General features: G+C 53.1%; 1 protein-coding gene across 3 annotated transcripts in view; it reads right to left on the bottom strand.

Moving 5' to 3' along the window:
* Positions 1-3,611: 3,611 nt before the first annotated feature.
* The window catches only part of CMIP (c-Maf inducing protein), a 221,821-nt gene continuing 201,414 nt past the window's right edge, over positions 3,612-24,018 (bottom strand). For 2 of the 3 annotated variants that reach the window (XM_087827097.1, XM_016196950.2), the window contains 11 exons: positions 19,363-19,428; positions 18,105-18,131; positions 17,779-17,827; positions 14,973-15,080; positions 12,494-12,610; positions 11,264-11,404; positions 10,451-10,498; positions 9,239-9,385; positions 8,313-8,418; positions 6,884-6,954; positions 3,612-5,493 (listed from right to left, as the gene is read on the bottom strand). In XM_087827097.1, coding sequence (XP_087683223.1) covers positions 5,440-5,493; positions 6,884-6,954; positions 8,313-8,418; positions 9,239-9,385; positions 10,451-10,498; positions 11,264-11,404; positions 12,494-12,610; positions 14,973-15,080; positions 17,779-17,827; positions 18,105-18,131; positions 19,363-19,428 — 934 coding nt within the window. In that variant the 3' untranslated portion in view covers positions 3,612-5,439. The remainder of the gene's footprint in view (positions 5,494-6,883; positions 6,955-8,312; positions 8,419-9,238; positions 9,386-10,450; positions 10,499-11,263; positions 11,405-12,493; positions 12,611-14,972; positions 15,081-17,778; positions 17,828-18,104; positions 18,132-19,362; positions 19,429-24,018) is intronic. The other variant, XM_087827098.1, reaches the window with a different exon arrangement.

Genomic DNA, 24,018 nt, shown 5'->3' on the forward strand with positions numbered 1-24,018 from the left:
CTGTGAGATGACCAGAAGTGCTTCGGGGAAGGTTTCATTTCTGGAGGTGGTTCCAAAGAGCAGGTTTCAATACCCTGGTGAGTAGGTCAGGGACCAGGTGGACTTCATCTCGCTGACAAACTGAGCCAGGCCAGCCCAGGCTAGCTTTATTCACATGAGAATGAGAACAGGAGAGAAGGCCGGCATCAGGTTTTTCACGGCCCACCCAAATCTGGATGGAGCACGCGGGAAAGTGTGTGTCACCCATCCTACCACGTACAGCCGTGCGGGTTGTGTACTGCACGGGGGTGCCACATTCTAGGGAGTGTGTGCATTTGTTACACAACCTCGTACACAGTGCTTACGCCCATGTTCCAGCAGGTGGCAGCACAGTGCTTTGAGGAAGGACACTTGATAAACATTCATGGGGAGTCTTCATGAGGATGGACAAAAAAGGCTCTGATAGAAGTCACGGCGACATGGGCGCCACACCCTCCCAAGCCCAGATAGACAGGAGCAGCAACCAACTTTTCGTTTAAAAATTTTTTTTTGATGCCACTTTAAAAAAAATCGAGGCAAAATAGTACCATAAGAGAGACTGATTTAAAGTGGCATTTCGAACACTCAAGAGTGTGGTGCCATCACCACCTCTATCTAGTTCCAAATAGTTCTCATTCGTCTAAAATAAAACCCCATCTTCATTAAACAGGGACTCCCTGGCCTCCGGTGAACACCAGTCTGCTTTCTCTCTCTCCAGCTTTGCCTATTCTAGACATTTTATATAAATGGCATCATATACTAGATGGTCTTTTGTGTCTGGCTTATTTCACTTACTACAGGGTTTTCAAGGTTCATCCATGTTGGAGCTGTATCCATACCTCATTCCTTTTTATGGATGGATGACAGTCCACTGTCTATTTATACTGCTTTTATTTATAGGGTCATTCATGGATGGGCATGCAGGTCATTTATGTCATGTTCAAAAGCTGATGTGTCCATATATATCCACAACTCCTCAGTGTGCAGCTCTGGAGTGTGCGCAGAGCACTTTCATCACCCAGGAGGTTCCCTCCTAATGTTATTGTTGTAATTAGCTAGCTTATTAATATTAATAATAGGAAGAGAGCAAAAGGGAAGCCAGACATTATAAGCATGGTCATCTGGGCATCTTTGTGCTCCCCAGGGAAACACCGGCCTGTTCTGTAGATCACTGGGGGAAGGGATCCAACAAAGGGGGAGATGGGCACATGCGCAATGAAGTCGGGGTGACACAGGGGAGGTGCTTGCCTGTCAATGTAGACTGGGAGAAAGATCATTAGCTAGGAGGGTGGAGCCACCACAAACGTGTGAAATCTTGGAAGGTTAAAATCCCCAGAGTTCCCCTCTCTTCTTGCTCTCGCTTGTTCACTATTGCGCTCTCTTGCTCTGTGACCTGCACTCGCCTGTGTGCTAGCCTGCCATGTGGCCTTAAGCCACGCGGACCCACACACAATGGACTGCAGCTGGGAACACAAGCAAGCTAGCCAGATGCTGCGCTGGGCCGGACTGGACTTTAATATGGAACAGAAATTCTGGGCAGTGGCCTTAATTTTAGCCCTACTGAAAACAAGACTGTTGTTCTTCCGTGGTGAGATGGACGGAGATGGGACCTTGGAGGGGAACCCCCTTAATTATACATCATCAATAAAGCTTTCTATGAAACCTTATCCTCCCAAGGGGGCCTAGGGAATTCTTTTCTCCGGGGGCACCCCTAGAATTCCACTTCCAGCTATAACACTACCTTCCAGTCATTAACACTCCCCCTCGCAGGGATACCACTGCTGTGACCTCTGTAATCACAGATGACTTGTGCCTGTTCATGAACTTTATATAAATGGAATCATACAGCAAACCTTCATCTATGGCTGGCTCCTCTCCCACAACGTAATGTCTGTCCAGTTAATCCGCGTCAGTGTATACCGGCCGGTTCCTTTTCTCTTTTCTGCAGGGGTCCATCCTGTGACCACGTCACTGTGTCCCGATTAAGGCTCCTGTTGATGGAGACGCTTGCGCTGCTCTACTGCGTGACTAGCCCACGGTCTGTTTATTCATTCTCTTGTTAGCGGACTCTTGGGTTGTTTCCACTTTTTCACTACTATGAGTAACGCTTCTAAAAACATTCCTGTTTGTCTTTGGTGGACATGTGAGCTCAGTTCTCTTGGGAGTGTACCCTGGAGTGGATATGCAGGGCCACAGGGCGGGCAGGTGTTTAGTTTAGTGGATATGCTTTCCAAAGCCGTGAGCCAATTTCTGCTCCCACTGGGAACGGATGAGAGCTCCAGTCAGCCGCCATCCCCATCTCTGAAAATGGGTGCAAGCTGGTTCTCGGGTCCCTGGATGCAGAGCCCTTTCAGCTAAGCTGGGAGGTGCCTCTGTGGCTGAGGTCAGGGCAGGAATACTCGGTGACTTTGCAGTGTCCTTGGGAGGGTTTCCCTGGCCTGTCATGAAAGGGCTCCCCTCCAACCTGTCCCTCTGTCCCTTAGCACGATTAGTCACTGTCTTCATCTGGGCTTCTCCTGAAGCGGGCTCTGCAATTCCAGCATAGGTAGCTTAGGTGGGAAGTGGTCCCAGAAAACACAGATGGGACCACAGGAAAAGGGGGGCAGGAAGTCTAATAAGCAAGTGAGCCCTGGGGGGCAGCTGGAGATTAGTCCCAAGGAGGGACTCCAGGAGCCAGAGAATTCAGCCTTGGAGCTCCCCACCCCAGGAGGAGCCAGGGCATTTACACACCAGCCCTGCCTGCCACTGAGGCTGCTGCCGGCAGAGATACTCATTCTAGGTGCTCACAGCCTGTCTCAGTGAATAAGCCACGACACTGAATGTCACTCTGACTCCTTGCCGGCCCTCCTTTCACCCCAATCACCATGTTCTGCAGTTTCACTCCTAAGCTTCTCTTGAATCTGTGCACCTGGTCCTAGCCCAGCGCCAGCCCCATCCATTCGCCAGCCAGCAGCAGAGAGATCTTCCCATAATGCCTGGCTATCAGCTTGCCTTGGTCCCCTTGCTGACCCTGACCAAGAGACCCAGGCTCTCCCGACCTGCACCTCCCCATTCTCTTTCTGGACACATCAAGTTTGCCTCTTGGGAACACCTGGGGGCAGAGGGACAGCTGGATGGATGGTTCTAGGCTTCTGAACTTGGAGAGCGCCCCACGAACCTGTCTGGAGCTCCTAGGAAATGTGGAGTCTCGGGCCCACCCAGACCTTAGGAATCAGAACCTGCATGTTCCAGAGCCCCCGGGTGGAGAGGAGGCACATCCACCCGAGACTTGGGACTTCCCGAGGGCCTGCTGCCCAGCGCTCTAGACCAACCGCAGGGGCTCTCCCTGGGGACAGTGGGCAGCATCTGGGGACATCCTGATTATTACGACTGGGGGCAGGCGCTACTGGCATCTAGTGGGTGGATGCTGGGTGCTGCTCAACATCCCACAGAGCAAGACCGGGGCCCACCCGTCAGCAGTGCTGAGGGTGAGGAGCCCCGACACCCAGGACGGGGTGGGCGGGCTCTGCTGCAAGCCCCGACTCTCGGCCCGGGTCTTGTCCCCTCCCCGCCCCCCTGCAAGACCCCCGGAAGCCACACAGAAAGGCCAGGTGTCAATGAGTCACTTACAGTTTATTTTTGCCTGAAAGTATTTCACATCTCTGAACACAGCTACGTGACAGTAGTAGGACCATCAGGAAAAGCAACGGTGCGGAGGGAAGGCGGCACGTCTCGGTCCTTTTTCCTTTAGCTGTTCTGCGTCTGCTTCTTCCCGCACCAGAGCGCTACAGTGTGGGACGCGGGGAGAACACAACCGAACGACAGGGACGACGGCGAAACAAACACGAAACGGAACTCGCGCACGAAATAAAACGGGCACGTAAATGAATTAAGACTGAAACCCAATTTCTTTTTTTTTCCCTTTTTTAAAAAAATGAGGGCATAGTCGGGGGGTAATAAAGTCTACCTAGCAAAGTATAAAACGACAAAAGCATGGTTTCCATTGAAGAAGATTAAATATATATAAAACAATTACATTGACGAGGGGTTAGGTCCGGGGGTGCCGGAGGGGGCGTATTTGTGCTAAAACAACAGAAAAGGGGGCTTGGGGGAGAGGGGACCCCAAGTAAACAGTAAAGGGGCTGTTCTGTACAGTGAGGGCTTGTTAAGAAAAAGCCGACTGTTTATAAAAGAAAGGAGGTTGGCTGGTCCTGGGGCAGGAGGGGGCGAGGGTGTCTGCGCAGTGGTCACATTCATCGGGGCAGGCTGGGCAGTCAGGCTGGTGGAGGCGACGTCTCTCTCTTCTCCCAAGAGACCATGCAGGGAGGCGGCATGCACGAGGAGACCACGGGAGCACGGGAGGGGGGAGGCCACAGGTTGCAGAGTCTCAGTCAGGGACAGGGACAGCAGAGGCCACCGGAGATGTGAGCTCTCCAGGGAAAGGGGGGGCAGCTCTTCTCCGGGGATGGGGGGGACAACGGGTTAGCACCCCCCTCCAAATGTGTAAAAGGGGCAGAGAGAAAGCTGGCGCCTCGGAGGAGCAAGACTACAATGTGGGGACCCCACTTTTCCTCCCGCAGCCTGACCCCCACACCCCATGAGGAAGTTGGAGACATCTGGGAAACGCACAGGGGTAGGTGGGCAGACAGACAGACAGATGGGGGAGAGAGCATTAGCATACAGAATCCATTACTACAAAGCAATTAATTGTCCAAGGAGGTTCTTTTTTTTGTCTGTTTCCTTTAAAAAAATAACAATAACACTACCACTACCCCGACAGCCAACTGGTTTACACAGTACTGCACGCCAGGGCGGGCGGGCAGGTGGGCGGGCGGGTCAGAGACTTCATAAATAAGAGGCAGGTCCCAGACCTGCAATTTGTCAACGTTTCTTAAATAGGCGCGTTATTTAAATCTTATGTACAACGAGAATCACTTTGCATAGCAATGGCGAGGACAAAGGACGGGTGCGATGATGGGGCTGGGCCTGGTCCCAGTGGCAGGTGAGTTCCAGCAGGAGCCTCTGAGGAAGAAGCATCCTTCTCGGCCCTGGAGGCCCATCAGGGCTGCGTGATGGTGGCATCGGAGTTGACTTTTCCCACACGGCATTAAACACAAAGGCAAAGAAAATCCACAAAGGACCCCCCCTCCCCAAGCCCCCCACCCACGCCCTCCCCGACCCGCTGATGCTCCTCTGGTTGCTACAAAGTCCATTTTAGATCAGGTCAAGGTTCCAATTACGAAGCTAAGAGAATTAGGCGGGGGCTGGGCGTGCTTATGACCCCCCTCCCCACCCCCTCCCCCGGCGCCCTCTGCCCCCAGAAAGACTCCCCCATCTATCTCACAGCCAGGACGCTGGGGTGGGACCCCAGGACTGGCCGCTCTACGGCTATTAGTCAAGAGTTGTGTTGCGGTCGCAAACTCCTTCCTGCTGAGCAGAGCTTCACCAGGCCTCTGTGTAGCGGACATCCACCTCCTTCAGGTTGGGAAGCTTGGCCTGTGGGGGAGAAGAAGGAGCCGGTCCCTTCCGGAACCTGGCCGTGCCCTCCCCACCTTGCCGCTGCCTGGACGTCAGAGCTCGGTGACTTCAGAGAGAACAGAGAAGGTGGGGTGTCCCTGGCCCCAAAGCATCCTCAGAGGGGCTGTGGTCACTGCTGGCCGCATGACCTTGGACAACCCCCCTCCCAAATGTCCTGGAGCCTGTTTCCTCATCTGTGGAGCTAATCTGAGTCCAGTCCCAGGCTCACTGGTCTGTCTGGCAAACTCATTTCTCAAGACTCCCTTTTGTGCAGGCTCTTCTGCCCTAGTGATTGGAGCTGGCTGCCCCCCCTGCTGGCCCCCAAAGCCCCGTCATGCCTCTGAGAGCTGGGTTTCCTCCTGACGGGAGACTAGCCAGTCGCACCTCAGCCTCCCTGTCCCCAGCACGGGTCTAGCACATAGTAGGTGCTCTAAAGGCGTCTGGAGCCTTGGCCAGTGATCAAGCCTGGGCTGCAGGTCTGGCTGAGCTGGAGGTGGGGGATGACAGGGAGGCCCTGCTGAAGGTGGGCCTCAGCCAAGAGCTGCTGGAGGATCCCTTCCCAGCAGCTTCCAGGGTGCACAGGTGCGGTGTGCTCCTGCCCATCTGCGCCTCCTGGGCCAGCCCTTCCTTCCCAGCGCCCTGGCTCTCTTGGTGGCCCTGCCTGCTCCTTCGGGGACAGCTGGTACTGAGCCAATGGTGACGGGGTGGCAGGAGGCTGCCGAAGTAGTAGCCCCCCAATCTCCCATTCCAAAGACATGTTTTTACAAGCAAAATCCCCACTCAGGTTCTTTCTTTCCCTAATTTCACCTCTCCTGCCTGGCTGCCAGTCCAGGCTCTTACTGTGTGACTGCGCCAGCCCGTAAACGCTCTCCCTGCTTCTACTCTCGCTCATACTCCCCCTCAAAAAAAATCTATTCTCCACGTAGCAGCCAGAACAAGCTTTAAACAGCTCACTCCCCTGCATAGATCCTCCAGAGCTGTCTACTGAACCTGGATGGAATCCAGAGCCCTCCCATGACCTACGTTGTTTAAGTCTGCCCCAGCCTGTTCTCTTCCTCACTTTCTAGTCACGTTGTGACAAAGTCAAATCATGATCCTTTCTGCCTTAGGGCCTTTGCACTAGCACTTTCTCTTGCCCCCTGCATCTCTGGCTCCTTATCTCTGGGGTCTCAGCTCAGGGACTGTCCCCACCAACTCATGCCAAAGAGACCTCCCCGTTTCCAACCCATCAATTCCCTGCTGGCTTGCTCTTTATCACTTCTTTCAACCGGCCATTCTTTTCTTCATTGGCTTATGTGCTGGTGTAATACCCTTTCCTCAGCGAGTGCAAAGCACCACTATCCAGATGCTGGCAGGGTGAAGGAATTACCTTCAGATCCTCATAGGTATCAGCCGAGAGCTTGGTGCTGTTCATGTTTAAACTGCAGAGACTCTTCATGGCTGTGCAAGAACAGACAGACAGACAGTCATTAGGTCAGTGAGACCCCACAAGGGGCCACTGCAGATAACGAGACAGTCAAGCTGGGGGACTGATTGCAGATGCCAAAGTCCCAGCTTAGGAGATGGGGGAGGGGGTGCAGCTAGGGGGTCACTCGGCGCAGAAAGCCTATTTCAGGCATATGCTGGTCTAAATTGAGTCCATGTTCTCTCCCTCATCTCTGAGCCTATATCCCTTCTGGTCTCTCTGTCTTGTCCCTCAACTGCCTGGACCAGATGTCCCAGAGCTTGAGTTGCCTCACCCCAGACAAGCCCTGAGGGAACAGGCCTGGCTTTTCCCCCAAGGGAACTTTAGAAGCTGACTCAAGCCCTTGGTTCTCAAGAGCAGGCCTCAAACTTCGGTTTGCATCATGAGTTGTCCAGGGAGCCTGTTAAGGGTGTGACTGTCCTACCCTACTCTCAGAATTTCGAAGCAAGGGGCCGGAACAGGGGCCAGGAATCTGTATTGTTATCCAGGGTCCCCACCAGCACTGAGTGACTCCAACAATAATGCCATTTGCAGAGAAGTGGCTCCAAACCTCATCCTCTCTGGCTTTCATTTACCCTGTCACCTGCCCCATCCCCTCCTAAGCCACTCCAAATTTGCCAACAACCTTGTAGAAGTCACGGCTGCTGTCCAGCATGCTTCTCTCGTAGTCAACTCCTACGTATCTGTCTTTCACACCCAGATCCAAACCTCCTGGGGAAGCCTTCCTTTATTTCTCCCAGCTGAGGCATGGGGCCTTCCATCTAAACCAATGGGTCTGAAATGGGAAATGCAGTTTCCCAGGCTCAGCATCACCCAGGATTTCCTTTCAGTAGATTAGAGCTGGGTTCTGAAATTGTCATTTCAAGGTTCCTTGAGTGAGTACTGTGTGGCTCTTTCTCTTAGGCCAGTGCTTCTCAAAATCAGTGTGCTAGGGCTCACCCAGGTAATTTTAAAAACGCAGTTTCTCTGAGTCAGCAGGTCTGGGGCAGGGCCTGAGAATCTGCCTTTCTGACTGGCTCCCAGGTGATGGCTCAGGTGGATTGGGGAGCACTCTCCTTGAACTTGGTCCCTTAGGGCTATGACAGCGTCAGGAGGGTAGGGGCAGGGCCTTACTCATTTATACTTTTTCCTCTAAAATTTAAGCTCACAAGGGCAGGGATATTTCCCCCTGTTGTGTTCCTAGCACCTAGAATGCTGCCTGGCACACAGTAGGTGTTCAATGTACACTTGTGACATAGTACTGTGCATGATGCAAATTAAATGAAAAAATGAATGAATGAATGAGAGAATGGAAGGAGGCCCTTGCTCACCCTGGCAGCCCCTCAGTACTCACAGCTGAGAGCCAACAGGCCAGCATCGGTGACAGGCGTCTCGCACAGGTTCAGCACCTGGAGCATGGTGAGGTGTTCCGACAGGAGGCGCAGGCCGGCGTCTCCAAACTGTGGGGCACAGAACCTCTCAGATCTGGAGACCAACTCTGGCCCCCCAAGGCACCCCAGGAAATGACCCTGAGGTTGGGGGAGCTGTGGAGGGAGGGAATGGGTACAGAGCCCAGCTCTGAGGCCCACAGCCCTCTCAGCCTTGGGGTCTGGGCTGTCCTCACTTCTCTTCAAAGACCGAAATGCCTCTCCTGACCTGGGTTCTAATTCAGCTTCTGCTGGTGGGACATGACCCTGGCAAGGGCCCTCCCTGCAAGTTGGTTTGGCCATCTGTCAAGGGCAATGGGGTAAGGAGTGGAGTGTTGGGTCCAGAAGGAAAATTGATGGGAATGCTGATTTTCATTCTGTACAATGTGATGGCGGGGCTGCCATGTCACAAGTATGGAGTGGAAGTCAGCTGTGCTGATTCACGCTAAGTGCTTAACACCTCAATTGATACCGAGCAATGGCAGCAAGCATCGTTTTGCTGTAGTCATTAGGACAAGGAAGAGGCCCACAGCCACCCACAGGGGCGGGAGACCCTGCCTCTCAGCTCTTTCTGGCACGTCCATGCTCTGGGCCTCAGCAATTCCAACTGTGAAATGGGCCATTGGGCTTCAGAAGGTCCTACACCTCCTCTGGCCTCTGGGAAGTGGCCACTAAGGCAGGTAGGGGGTATGGTAATCAAGTGACTGGGCTCTGGGCAGAAAGGTCAGCCATGGAGGAAGGTACAGGGTGGGCATGAAGGAGGGTGCAAGGGCATGGAGGATGGTGTAGGGGCAGGAGGCAAAGTGCACAGAAGAGAACATGGGGAGCAGGGTGCAGGCTGGGTAGTGTGTACCTGAGTGGACCACAGGTTCAGCTGCTTGAGAGAAGGCAGTTTGATGAGGTGCTCAGCGCAGGCACTGGTTACATTGGTGAAGGCCAAACTGAGGTTCTCCAGGTTTCCGAAGGAGCCAGAGCTCAGCAAGCGAGCCAAGTCTGCGTCCTGCAAACAGACGGGCGGGCAGGGTCTTAGGAGCTGCCGGGAACTCCCCAAGACCCTGAGCCATCCCACCCCCCTCTGCCCATCTCCTTTCCCTTGCCCCACAGAGAGCTGTTTCTGGGGGCAGCAAATCCCCAGGAGCTGAGGTGATGGCGTGGCTCGATGGGCTGGGCCAAGGGGAGTGTCAGGGAGGGAGGGGCCGTCCGTCCCTGTGGGTGTCAGTTGCCAGACGGAGGAAAGAGCCTTCAGCGCTGTGACTCACGCATGAGTCACCAACTGGGGTGTTCCACGGCCACGTCCTTCCCGCAGGCCTGTGCGTGTGCAAAGACACACCGCGCTCTCCCAGGCAGCAGCCTATGCCCATTTCCCACATGTAAACACTAAGGCCCCCCTCAAATGCCTACATCCTAGACTGTGAGGTTGTTGGGGCTAATATCCATTCTCTCTTCCATCTTAGTGATAGAATTCTTGAGTTTTAGCTGCCACTTGGCTGTCCTGAATTAAGGCTAATTTTTCAACTGGCTGGGGCCATGTGCTAAATGTGTCATGTCTATCTTTTGTGAAGGTCCTTAAAAGGGAGAGTCATGTTCATCGTTGCCCCTTCCTTCGTCCTGCTGGCTGGTATGTGCACAAGATGGCTGGGGCTTGAGCAGCTCTTTTTGGACCATGAGGTAGAAGCCATGTGCCAAGGATGGTGGGGCACCAGAATATAAGAAACTAAGATCCCTTGTAAAATGGGGGTGGTAAGAGGTACCAACCTGCGTGGGTTGTTGTGAGGATAAAAGAACTTAAAAGCACCATATCTGGTACATAAATGCTCAATGTATGTTAGCCATTACCATCATTGATAATAACTGGTAACATATTAGTATTAATAAGCAATAACCTTTTTCATAATGTTTGGTTTCCTGTAACCTGGTTTCCTCCTAAAAAAGCTGGCTGTTCAAGCACTACAGAATCCTGGTTCACCTCCCCACATCACCTCCAAAAGACACAATCTGTCACTTGCAGCAGGGAGGACCAGCCTACCTTCCCCCCAGCCCCGCAGAGAGAACAAAACCAACTCACTGTGGACTTGGAGGGCAGTGTTAGCCTGGTGGGCCCGCCTTTCCTTTGCTGCAACAGAAACCAAGCTGATTATGACCCATTCTTTTCTGAGGTTCCTCCCTGCATCCTGGTCTCCATCAACACCATTCACGGTGCCATTTTTATTTCTTGGTTGTAGAAGGTAACACGGTGATCTTGATCTCAGGGGCAGGCCCCGAGATAAGGTTTGAACACAGGTAGTTTATCCAAGAGGTGATCCCAAGAATCAGGGAGCAGGGAAGTAAGACCGTAAAGGCCCCTAAGGGAAGGAGTTGTTACCGATCCAGCTGCCACAGGGACCTCTGGGAAGTGGTGGAGTCACATCTCAGAGCTCCTCCTCCTGAGCGGGGAGGGAGCTGGAGTGTTTGCATACCCTCTCCCATTGCTCACTGGTTGAGGGTTGCTCCAGCAGACCAAGGGGCATGCATGTGGACAGAGAAAGCTGTTTGGCCAAGAGATGTGCTGGCATTTGAAAGTCAAAGCCCCATGCCCTAAAATGTGACGAGGGGATTTGTGGGAGGGATGGTGGGCACAGACAGAACCCCATGCATGGCTCTGGGGATGAGAGAGGAAGCAGTTCTGGCCAGGGCCTGAATAAGCTGTCTGACTTTGGGCCACTGACTTGACCTCTCTGTACCTCTCTTTGATGATCCTCAAAGTGGTGGGTGCTAATCATGATCTCTTTGGGTCTAGAGGGGGATTCAGTGAGAAGTAGATCCCCACAGGTGCAGTGGTTCCTGGGCTCTGCCCCACTGCCCCCCAGCTGGTCTCTCTGGCTGGTGGCTGTGGACTCACCAGCTCCTTCAGCTCCCGCTGCCGGTCGCACAGCTGCTCGTACATGCGCTTCCCCACGCCGGTGCTCTCCAGGGTTGAGATGATCTGCAACTGGGTGTCGTTGTTGTCGATGATGTTGTACTCCAACATCAAGCACAGGATCTGCCGAGAGCACGGGAAGCACGTTACCACAGACCCACAACTCGGGGAGGGCACAAACAGCTCCACAAGCCCTGGAAAGGGGGTCTATAGATAAGTTCAGTACACCTCTTGCACCCTAAGGGTCTTATCTTGGAAATCCGCAGCCCTACTCTCCCACCTCTGCATTTCTGGCTGTGTAACACTGTGCAAATCGCCTTCCTCCAGCTTCCCATCTGTAAAAGGGAATGCTGGTGTACACCCAGCTGAGAGCACAGCAAGCAGGCTTTCAGCAAATGCACACAGAAGTGATATGGCTCTGGCTGCTTCTCTCCACACAGTGGCTCTGGGGACTTTGGGGGGAGACACAGGAGCAGGGAGAGGTGACATGAGGGGCTGGGGTAGGTGTGTGCTCCTTGGTGAGTGGGAGAGCTATTACCCCAGGCTGCTGCATGGAGAGAGGCCTGGGAGCCTAGCTGGTTGAGTTCTCTCAGGCAAAGAAGCCTTGGAGGTGCCGGGCCAGCGTTGCTCAGTGGTTGAGCATTCACCTCTGAACTAGGCGGTCATGGTTCGATTCCCAGTTGGGGCACATGCCAGGGTTATGGGCTTGATCCCTAGTAGGGGGTGTGCAGGAGGCAGCCGATCAATGACTCTCATCATTGATGTTTCTCTCTCTCCCTTCCTCATTCTGAAATCAATAAAACGGAAAAAAAAGACTTGTAGGTGACCCAGCCCATCACCCATCTGATTGTGACCCCACAAGAGACCCAGACCCAGAGTGAGCATTGGTCAGCTGAGCCCCCAACTCCATGAGCCAGAGAAATGATAATTACTGTTCAAAGCCCCCATATGGGTTGATGTGTTACGTAGCAACAGGCAAATGGTGCAGAAACCTCCTCCGAGCTTTTGGATAACGCATATCACAAGTGAAATAAAAAAACTTCTTGATGAAAAGTCTCCTGCCGCTAAGCCCAGAAGGGCTGTGACTGCACCCGCCTCACCTGCTGCTGTGTCCCCAGCTCCTGTAATAGTTCTGGGCTTAGTGTTCAATCAACAAGGACCAGGGACCAGGTGAGCCAGCAATTTTGCCAGGGACGGAGGACGGCTCCTTACCTCCACCATGGTCTGGTTGCCCCTCAGCGCCAGAAGCATGCAGGGTCCCAGCTTGTTTTCCGCCAGGGAGAGCAGGAATTTTTTGGTCTTGTAACAGGAGCCCATGAGGATGTGCACCTGCGAGGAGAGATGGCCCAGGTGAAGGGTAGTGCCACCGTGGGACTGTGGTCTGTGGAGCCTGCTTCCCATGTGTGGACGGTTTGCAAAACTAGAAGACACTGATCAGGCCACACCCTGCCTGGACAGAGAGATCCAACACGATCACCAGCCGCCCAGGGGATTCAAGAGACCCCTCCCTGATACATGCTCCGGCGTGGATGAACCTCCAGGGCAGTGTGCTATGTGAGCCAGTCACACAAGGACAAATCCGAGGACTCCTCTCATGTGAGGGACTGAAAGCAGTCAGATTCAGACAAAAAGCAGAATGGCTGGAGCCAGGACTGGGTGGGGCAGGAGTGCTCAGTGGGGGCAGTTTCAGTTTGGGAAGAAAGTTCTGGAGATGGATGGTGGTGGTGACAACTTCAGAACAATGTGAATGTACTTAGTGCCACTGAACTGTGCCCTTGAACATGATTAAGATGGTAAATTTTCTATTATGTACACTCTGCTGACATTCGGCCCTCTGGGTTCTCAGCATTGTTAAAACTGCCAGAAACTTCTGGCAGCCTTCGTTCGGGGTGCACGGCCCAGCCTCACAGGACAGGAATGGTATGGGACCAGCCTCCCCTTCCCAAGCCCTCTGTAAGCTCTGAAGGTACTCTGAGTAATCACCTGCCCCAGAAATCCAACAGGCAAATTCTGCTCCATCCTGGGTTAGATGCAGGGCAGCCATTAAGGAAACTGCTTCTTTCTGGTATCCCCAAGGGCAGGGGACCCAACCAACAGGGCTGGGGACCCCAACTTCACACAACAGCAAACGCCCACCCATGGTTGCAAAGAGTGGCCTAACCAAGGGGACCTCTTCCTCCTGTGTGTCTCCATGGAAATGACGTGTTGCCATCCCAGGGCCTGCCTGCTTCCTTCCTTCCCATGTATATTTTTTCCGCTCCATCATTAACAGCTCTGGCACACAAATGCAATCTCTCAGGCCAGGAAGCTGCCAGCTCCCTGGAGTCTCTCTCACACAGGGCTGGGGGACCACTGGGTGTTGCCATGGTGAAGCTGTGACATCAGAGGAACTGCAGGGAGAGGTGAGAGAGGTGCAGACAGACAGGGCCAGGCTTCCAGGATGCACAGGGTACTCAAAAGTGACTGTCAGGCAGCAGGTGAGGAGTGGAGAGCGAGTGTGTAAGAAAAAGGACCTAAAAATAGGCCCCTTTCAAGAAATGTCTTGGGGCAGCACCTGGATGTGTCGTCACTGCAGGAACAATGGTGCTGAGCTCACTGTGGAGGGTTTCATGAGCCACTCAACTGCTGAATGGCCACCCAGCAGAGCTGGGAACAACCACAGCCGTCACTTCCGAGCACTGCTGCGCACTGGGCCCTGCACTCTTGTCCCATGTAATCCCCATGGTAACCCCAAGAAGCCAACATTACATTCCATTTTATAGGTGAGGAAGCTGAAGCCCAAAGAGGTAGGGTAGCAGCCCAAGGTCATCAAGCTAAGGCGTAGCAAAGCTGCGACCTGAACAAGGTCTGACCAATACTCCTGCTTCCTCAGGCTTGGGAACAGGTGATCTCAGAACTGAGTTGGTTTTGTCAACAGGTGGGATACCTGTGGTCCTGAAGGAGCATCTGGCCTGGGAGATGGGAGTCTGCTCCTTTCAGGAGATGTACACTCTGCCACTGGAAAGAGGGGCCAGCTGTGGACAACTTGGGCCTGGGTCAAGGGAGGGACTAAAAGTTGGAAGACCTGTGTGATCTCAGGCAAGCTTTGCTCCTCTCTGGGCCTATTTCAACATGGATGTAATTAAGGGACAGAGTTGCCGGGAAGATTAAGAGACAGTGCGCGTGTAGTGTTTGACACAGTGCACAAAGAAAGTATCAAAGTCACCACAGGTGCAGTTAATGGTTTGGTGACCTCACACCCCTCGTCTCCAAGATGGGATGATCATCCTGACCTTGGCTTCTCACTGCAAGGATGAGATGAGCTGGTGGCTCTGCAGTGCCTCCTAGAATCCTAGCGCACGCTAAGTGCTCAATGCCCTGGACTTAGCATTGCAACCACGATTAACTGCATGAGCTTGGGCAGCTAACCTCAATCTTCAGCCTCTTCATCTGTAAAATGGGGTAACAGTGTCACCTTCTCACACTGCTGAGTTAGACTGAGAGCAGAATTCAAGCCCCTGGCTCGGTGCCTGCTCAGGTGGGAAATGAGAAAGTGACACTGTGGTCGTCATCACTGCCTCTTCATCACCAGCATTATGTTGGCCTGGAAATTCCCAGGCTGGCCACAGTGGCTCGAGGCTGCTCTCCTGCACTGGGAGGAGAGGTGACCCCAGGGCCCAAAGCTCCAGCTGAGGAGCCCCGCCCCACATACCATGCTGGCGAAGAGCTCCCCGTCATCGTCGCAGGCCACCCCTCCGGGGCTGTAGAGCTGAAACCAGCCATCCTTGCCAGCCCTCACGCTCAGCAGGCAGGAGTGCACCTGTGTGGGGAAAGGTACAGGGTCAGTGCTGCGCAGATGGGCCCTAACGCTGACCTGTAACCCGCACATGCAGACAGAAGGACTCGGGCAAGTCCTGCAGTTAAGAAGCCTGTTTAACTCTGTTCAGGCTAGTGACCCAGCCTTCTACTAAATCCCAACTGTGGCATCAGCCCGGGGGACAGAGGGCCAGGCCAGCTTGGTTAGCTGCCCTGAATAGTTCTGTGTCCAAATCAGGGGAGAGAGGCTGGAAGCAACTGCTCAGACTCAGCCTCCCTTTCTCCTGGGTCTTTTAGGGGGGTGAGGGGCATTTCTTTTTTTCTTTCTTCTCTGTCTCTGTCCTTCTCTCTGCATCTCTAACTCCTCAGACTTCCCCATCTCTCTGCCTTATCTCTCTGCCCCACCCATTCTTTGGGTTTCTGCTTCCATTACTGACCCTCGCTCCCGGGTTCGTGCCCGTCTGCCTCTGAGTGTCTGCCCTCTTTCCTCCTCGACTTTCCCAAGTCACCCCAGCGGGTGCTGTCCCTCACGGATCTGTCCTGCTCATCTCCTCTCTCCCGCTGGACTCCGCCACCTCTCAGTAGCTTCATTCTGCACCTCCTCTGAGTCTCTGTGTCTCTCCCTAGAAGGGTCTCTTTCAGGGTGGGGGGCAATTTCAGTGCCCAAAGCACAGCTCTCTGAGTAGCTGTCAACCTCCTTCCCTGTGGGTGTGCGTGGGTGCGTGTTTGGGAGGAATAATTCCACATCCACTGGCCACCACTGTAATTGCACAGAGAGAAACAAAGGCCTTTAATTCCTCTCCTCCTCCCAGTCCTCTGAAGAAGTGCCCATCGTTTCCTTCAGGAGTGAAGCACAGTTTGCTGCCCAGAGTCCCTCACAGATACTCAATTGATCGCAGCCCACACACAAGCAAATAGAGAACAGAGGTGGTGGGGCTTTGATGTCTCCCTCTGCACTGGAAGAATATCAAATGTTAACTTATCGACTTCAAAGAAGCAAGGACTCAAGAGCATGAAACCCTATTCGACAAATACAGCAAAGAATTTATAAGAAAACAACTCTGGCTTCATTTAGGAGAGAGAAAGCAGGAGTGGAGAGTGAAGGGAGGAAGAGAAACAGGAGAGAAAATCAAAGGCCAACAGGAGAGGGAGGTGACATGCCTGCTGGGATGGGGGCTCCGCTCTCCCCAGACCCTGGGCCTCCGGATGTTACCGTGCTTTGGAAATTTCCCTCCCAGCGCTTGGCTCTGCCTCCCTGCTCTGGGAAGCAGCTGGTACCACTTTTATTCTTCGAACTTCAAAGTTTGTGTTTGAAATAAAGGCTCACTTTCCAGGGGAATTCTGAGAATCCTAGAACAATGGAGACTGCCACCGGTCCTGGCCAGTTAAAAGCTTCCTACCTGCTGGTTCTGCTTTTTCCCACCAGGCCTGAGAATCGCTTTTGGAATCAGGATTTAGAATCATGATGTTTTAGAACTAGACCCATCTAGATCCTTCTAGAAGATTCTTCTAGAACTAGGCTTTACAGCACGGCCTGAAGAGAATATATTCTGGCTCCATTAAGAATAACTTGCTCCCTCCTCTGCCCATCCTAATCCTCAGTTTGCTTGGTTGGTGCTTCCCCTATCCCCCCCAAGAGCCAGGCACCCCCCCCCATCCAGGAATCCATGTGCACAGAGAAGGAGACATTCCACCCCCCCCCCCCCCATCCAGGAATCCATGTGCACAGAGAAGGAGACATTCCACCCCCCTATCCAGGAATCCAGGTGCACAGAGGAGACATTCCACCCCTCCCCATCCAGGAATCCAGGTGCACAGAGGAGACATCCCACCCCTCATCCAGGAATCTATGTGCGCAGAGGAGGCTGAACTTCTCGGGGCAGGGCCAGCATCCTGTTGTCTCCACAGCCCTTCCTGGCCCAGTGTGCAAGCTGCAGAGCTGGTTATTGCACAGGCTCTATAGCCAGACTCCCTGGGTTCGAATCCTGCCTCAGCCATGTATCAGTTGTGCAACCTTAGGGATGTAACTCAACTTCAGATTTCTCAACCCTAAAAGGAGGGTAATTGTGATGTAAAATGGGATAAATAGAACCCACTCAAAGGGTTATGAGGATTGAATGAGAGAGCGCGTGTGTGCCTGACACAGGGTGAGCAAGTGATTAAGTTACACTCATGCAACGGAGAATGGCTGTGGTGGGTTCCCAGCCCCCTCTGCATCCTGCTCACACACACGGGCTCTGGGCAGAGGGCTGCCCTCTCCCTAAGGCCCAACTGTCTGAGGGATACAGTGGCCCCTCAGGGAGGCCCTCACCCACCATGCCCAGCAAATAAAACCCAGCTCAGATTTCTTCCTGCCAATTCTCAGAACTGCAGGGCCCCAGAGAATCCAGGCTGTCTCAGAGCTGGTGGGGAGGCCTCAAGCCTGCCTGCCCCAAAGCAAGGCCTGTGATCCACGGAGAAACTGCAGCCAGTGGGAAACCACCTCTGGTTAGCTGAGTTTACAGTAAAACACTGACATCATGGGCCAGGCCAGACTTGGGAGGGGGCAATGTTTATGAACAAGGCAAGGAGCCTTTGTAAACTGTTCTGAATGCCCGTGGCTGATATGGAGGCCCTGACAGAGCCACAGAAGGCTCGGAGAGGTCACATGAGTCCTGCTCAGGCCCTCCCAGGCAGCCCGAGAGGAGAAAGAGAGGCCTCACCTCTTGTCTTGGGTCTTCAGCGAACCTCTGAATCACATACTTCAGTTCCCTGGAAGAGATGGGATGGGGACAGTCATTCACAGGGTCCTGCCCTAGGTGGACCGGGATGGGGGCTGAGCAGAGGGGAGCCTGGCTGAGCTGGTGGGATGAGGAAACTGCTGGACGGGCCTGGACGTGTGTGGCAGGGGAACTTCCCAGAGGGCCATGGCCACCTCCCAGAATGCACGGGACAGAGAATGGGCAGGAAGGAGGGCTGGCCTCTGGGGATGACTTCAGGGCAGAGGACATTCCTACTTGAAGGTAATGAGGGTGCTGGCAATACTCACTTGGTGAACTTCTCGTGTGCGAGAGCTCTGCAACAAAAACAGGGAAGAGGGCAGTTAGCTGGGTGCTTCTGAAACAGCACAACTACCCAGAGAGCTTCCTCTGGGGACCGCAAGGCTTTATGTCTGATCGAAGAATGGAGCGGAAGCTGCGAATCAAGTATGGAAATTTTTTCCCTATTTAAAGATGCAAAAAAAGGCCTCCTTTGAGGAACCCCCACCCCTCAAACTGCGCAGGTCTCACCCCTGTAAACAGGGTGGCGCTGGCTGGATGTGTGTGAGCTTGTGTGTCTACACGGGGACACCAGGGACCCAGGTGTGTTCGTTAATTGTTCGCACTAATTAAGGCTGCACATCAGGGCGGCATTCAGGGACCATTTTCCAAACGAACTGCATCATGGACCCACTGTCAAGTGTGTCCCTAGGGCTGAGGGGATGGTGACTGCAGCCAATGATGCCACTGCTCTGTGGAGATGACAGTGGCTCTCAGGAGTCAGATTTCTCTGGTCTTGGGTTCTGGGGGCCCCAGGGACAAGCCCAGCCAACAAATGGGGCAATTACTGAGTGTAATGTCCCCCTCAGAGAGCCACATTTCATAAACACGGGCTCGATAATCGGCTCCTGAGAGCCCAGCAGCCCCCAAGAGGCCTGGCTTCTTCACATCGATTGGAACAGAGACCTGGAGGCATTTTAAGGCCTGGCTGTTTAGACAAGTCTTCTCCTTAGGCCATTACCCCCAGGCAGTTTTCTCCCTAGGCTGCTGTGATCAAGTCAATACTGGGGTAAGGGCCAGCTAGAGAGACAGAGGGCCCTTTTCTGGCCAACTCACTGTGGAGATGAGCTAATCATCATAATGGACATAATAAGAGAGCTTTCAGCATATTGGTGCATGCTATACAAAGTGTCTCCACCACATGCATTTTCTTTTCTTTTTCTTACCATGGCCTTAGAGAGAGTGGAGGCAGGTATTCCTTTCCCTGATGCATAATAAAAATCACTAACTTTACTGCGTGAAGGCACGGTGGGGACAACTCTGCATTCTCAACTCAGTGAATCCTACCAATGCAATGAGGTGATTTCCCCCATTTTTCGGGGGGTGCCTCCACAAGGGTCCCAAAGCTGAGAACCATGTCTCCATCTCCCACTGTCATCAATGGTGTTTCCAGGGGGACCTGGTGCACCCGTGACAGAACTGACCCCTGTTAAGGACTCAGTGGATGACAGGTTTTTCTCACAGGTTGGTGGCATGTGTGGGACTTACTCTTTGGGGAATGGAATGGGTTGAAGCAAGCTGGCCAGAGATGGTCTCCAGTCATCGTAGTCCGACCTAAAATGAGAAGGGGTGATGGTCAGGTTTGGTCTGGACGGGGAGAGGCTTTCAGCATGCTGTCACGAACGGCCAAAGATGGGACGAGCATCTGGCAGAAACTCACGTGGCACCAACTCTGCTCTAACCATCTCAGTGAGCAGGGACCTGGGAGGACCTGGTGCCCGCAGCGTGGCCACGAGGCCTGAAGGACAGAAGCAGTCCAGAGCCTTCCTTATGGCAGCTCCCCGGAATCTCATCCCTCCTGGCCTTGGAACCCGGCTACGGGGTCACTGTCCCGTCTTTTGAACTATTAAGAGTATTATGGATTGAAACGTGTCTCCCCCAGACCTAACACCCCAACTCCTGAGAATGCAACTATATTTGGAGACAGGGCCCTTAAAAAGGTGATTAAGGTAACATGAGGTCACACAGGTAGGTCCTGATCCGACATGACTGCGGCCCTTACAAGATGAGGTACAGACGCTCACAGGGGTGCCATGTGAGAACAGAGAAGACAGCCACAGACAGGCCACAGAGAGAGGCCTCAGAGGAGACCAACCCCGCCCCACCTGACTTCACAGCTGCGCCTCCGGAGCCGTGCGAAAATAAATTTCTGTCGTTTAAGCCACTCAGTTTGTGGATTTTTGTTATGAAAGCCTGAGCAGACTGATACAAGGGGGTTAGGTTGGGAATGCTAAGTCATTCTCACCTTTGATTGAGCAGAACTGACTGATCCATAAAAAATAAATATTATAGTCTATTTATTTGTAGTTTGGGTCAACCCTCCTGACTTATTGGATACTTCTAGTCTGGGTCCAAATAACAGCCTTTTTATTTATTTATTTTTAACAGTCACTACTGGTGGCAGTAATAACACCAATGGCAGTAGTAGTAGTAGTAGTAATAATACTGAAAAATACAATAGCAGCTGCGATTTTGTCAGCACATTGTACTCTGCATTATGCCAAAAGCTTTACCTCTGTTCATTTACTCTTTATTTTTGTTAATCCTCACCTGAGGATATAATTTTATTGATTTTATAGAGAGAGAGGAAGGGAGAGGGGGAGGGGTGGGGGTGGGGAAAGAGAGAGAGAAACACTGATTAGTTGCCTCTCATACGCGTCCTGACCAGGAATCGAACCTGCAACCTTTTGGTGTACTGGACGGCACTCTGACCAACCAAGTCACTGGCCAGGGTCCAAGGAGCTTTCTTGATATATTTTCTTGATTGTTCTCCCAACACGCTGTGTATATTCATGTGTGATAAGTCTATCTATACTTTAGACCAAAAAAGAGCAAGATCTTTTCACCCCTAGAACCAATATTCGCCCCCACCAACCAACAGTTTAACTTCGGGGTGAAAGCTTTCCCACCCTACCTTCCTTCAAATCCAAGGTGATAAAGTGGTAGCCTAGGGAATCCTGCCCACATGCTGGAAGGTTCTGAGGAGACTCGAACACCGACCCGCAGAAGAGAATTCCCAGAAAAGCCTGGCGGCCTGGGCTAAGCTCTATAGTGCTGCCGGCTGAGGTTTACTAAGCACGTACCAGGCTGTGTGCTGGTATGAGCTGGCTCACTAAGTCCTCAGAACAGGCACTAAAGGACAACAGAGAATCACACCTGCTTTACAGGTGAGAGAGCGGGGCTCACTCCTGAACGGAAAGGGATGGTGACAAGCCTGTGCCGGTTCCCCAGGTGCTAAGCTCAGTGGGAGGCAGAGGGCCTTGGTGGAAGCCCTCTCCCTCCTGTGTCTCTCAAGCCTGGAGCTTGGCCTCCTGTTGGCTCCAGTATGACGCTCACACAGGACCAGGAAAGGGGGCGTGGAGGGGAAGAAAGGAAGAGGCAGACAGACTTCCTTCCTCGCCTCTACCCAGCCCAGCTCCAGGTCTGCGCCTGGCTCTTGGCCTTGCTCCAAACACCCAGTCTGACCAGCTTGAGCATGTGCAGTGGGTATGTTGAGCAGAGGCTGGGAAGCTAGGTGCCTGGGGGCTGGCCAGGCCCGAGGAAACCCCGTGGTGAGCAGAGCACCTGCCATGAGCATCTGGAGAGCAGTGCCAGCCTCAGGGTTGGCGAGCTGGGCAGGCCTGGGATGGGAGGGAGAGCAGTTTGGCTATGAGGAGCCTGACCACCCACACCCAGGCAAGAGACAAGATAGCCAGGCCTTCCCTGGGTGCAGCATGGAAAGGGAGAGCAAATGAGGTACCTCGAGCATTCTGAGGACCACCAAAAGCTTCAGGCTCCAGGTACCACTTAACCCTCCCATTAATGGGGCCAGCTAGCTCTAGAGCCCCCATTTACAGATAAGAGAGGTCAGACACGTGCTAAATGTCACAGACAAGATTTCCAAGCCTCCAATCAATCCCCTTTCCCTGCACCAAACTCCTGGGTTTCTTTTCAGTGGAGCTGTGCCATCTGGCTGGGGTGGTTCTCCATGAAGCAAGACTGTGCTGGGTGATGTATCATGTTTCCCATGTCCCCTCCTGGTGCCTGCCTTCTACATTCTAGTTACACCTCCCAGCCATGAGGACAACCGTAAGTCATCTGCATTTTCCCTTAGAGCCCCCAATGGCTGGGGCACCTTCCAGCTGACCTCCAGACCATCAGGCCTCTTTTAAAACCCAGGTTTTTTGCAAAAATAACAAGTAGCCAGGTTTGGGCTGATCAGAAAGAGTAGACATACTCACCTCTCCCCCACAATGGCTACTCTTTTCTCTTCCTGGACAGAGGAGCATCCCCTTGCCTGTGGCCTCAAGTGTGGCCAGCAGCTTCCCACACTCCAACCCACCAGGATGGCAGTGTCACTGCCTTTAGCAGTCGATGCTACTAGATTCGGAGGGACTAAGGGCAGTTGGGAACCCCGGTATTTGGCACAGAGCCTGGCACAGCTGAGGTGTGTGTGTGTGTGTGTGGGGATGGTGCTTACACTTGGGGATCAGTGGTGCCTGCTCTGACAGATAGGGCTGGCAAGGAGGGCCAGGGCGCTAAGCCTGCGCAGTAAATGTTTGATAAAGGAATGCATAAATAGATGGATAAATAAATATGAAAATCACACGCAGGTGCCCAGCAGGCTAAGAGCTAGACTCCAAACCACCACAGACCCAAATCTGCTCTGTCAAGCTCCCGAGTCTATGTTCTTTCCATCAGACCACCCAGCCAGGGCCTCACAAGGTGCTGTTTTCAGCGGCAACCTTGACCTGCATTGGGAATAGTCTTCCTTTCAAGGGTCTCCAGGGAACTTTTTGAGGCTTATGTTCCTTTTCAGAGGTGTGAAATTCTAAAGATGTGTGGGCCTTCTATGGGAACCCACAACCAGGGCCCGGGCTATGTGTGTGTGTGTGTGTGTGTGTGTGTGTGTGTGGGGATGGTGCTTACACTTGGGGATCAGTGGTGCCTGCTCTGACAGATAGGGCTGGCAAGGAGGGCCAGGGCGCTAAGCCTGGCATCCCATGGCCCCACAATGCCCTCTTCAGAACCCCCACTTCCACATTAGAGCCTCTGCTCTTTCATTTTTTACACGTAATTCTCATTTAGGGTGCACTCCTATTGATAGCAGCTGTCCCCTCTTACCAAGAACTAACCCTGGGTCAGCCTGGAAAAGTCCCATGTCACTAAATTCTCAGAGCAGCCCTACGAGAAAGACACCTATTTCACAGACAAGAAAACTGAGGGTAAGAGGAGCCAAGAACACTATGCTATACAGTTGCATTTCCTAAATCCCCAGATGCATGCTTCCTGCCATCTCAGTGTACTCTGAATGCCACCATTTTCTTCCTCCCCCCAAAGTATTGTTAAATCAACAGCGCATCTTACTCTCAACGGTGTTTTAAAATAGAGGAAACACAGTTGTAATCAGGAAGTGTAGTAACTCCCATTTGCTTGGTGTCTACACCTGCTAGGCACCCAAAGCCATGCCCTCCACCTGCCTTTAATGCCCTGAGGCAGCTGTGACTCAGAGAAGACCAGTCACTTGTCCCAGGTCACAAGCTAATACTTATAGGAGGTCTGTGGCCCTTGAACCCAGCAGTCTGGCTCTGAATCTGCTTTTTCCAACATATCACATATTGTAGTGCTCTGAGCTGCTGGGGTTTTGAGGACACAACCTGTCCTAGGCCCTCGAGTAGGCCAGTGACTCAAGCAGGCAGCAGAAAAGGAAAGCTGCTCGGAAAGGAAGTTACAGGCCCACATTGTGCTCTGAGCTCCTCCAAGGTACAAGAGGCCCCCGGAAGCATAAACCCTGCCTGGAAGAGACCTCCAGGACAGTGTGAGGTTGCTCTGCCCGGTCAGAACAACTCGGGGTCTCAGTGGGCAGCCCCTGACCGGGCCCCTGACCCCCACGGCGCCCTGGCAGCTGGGCGATGTGGGCAGCAGGAGGTCTGGAAGCAGATCAGGAGGAACAGAATCCTCATTCATGAGCATGTTTATGAAGAAGGAAAAAAATGTGTGTGAACTGCATGATGAAACTCAAACCCTAGTGCTTAGTAAGAAATATGAGTCAGGGCCCACGCCGGCAGAAGGCCTGGGAGTTCCAGGTGTCTGTGGAAAACAGCCAGAGTCAGGGGCTGAGGCAGAGAGCAGGGCCCTCTCTGGCCTGGGGGGCCTGCCTCAACG

This window comes from Miniopterus natalensis, chromosome 18 (assembly GCF_054644295.1).
Source record: "Miniopterus natalensis isolate mMinNat1 chromosome 18, mMinNat1.hap1, whole genome shotgun sequence".
Classification (NCBI taxonomy): Eukaryota; Metazoa; Chordata; class Mammalia; order Chiroptera; family Miniopteridae; genus Miniopterus; species Miniopterus natalensis.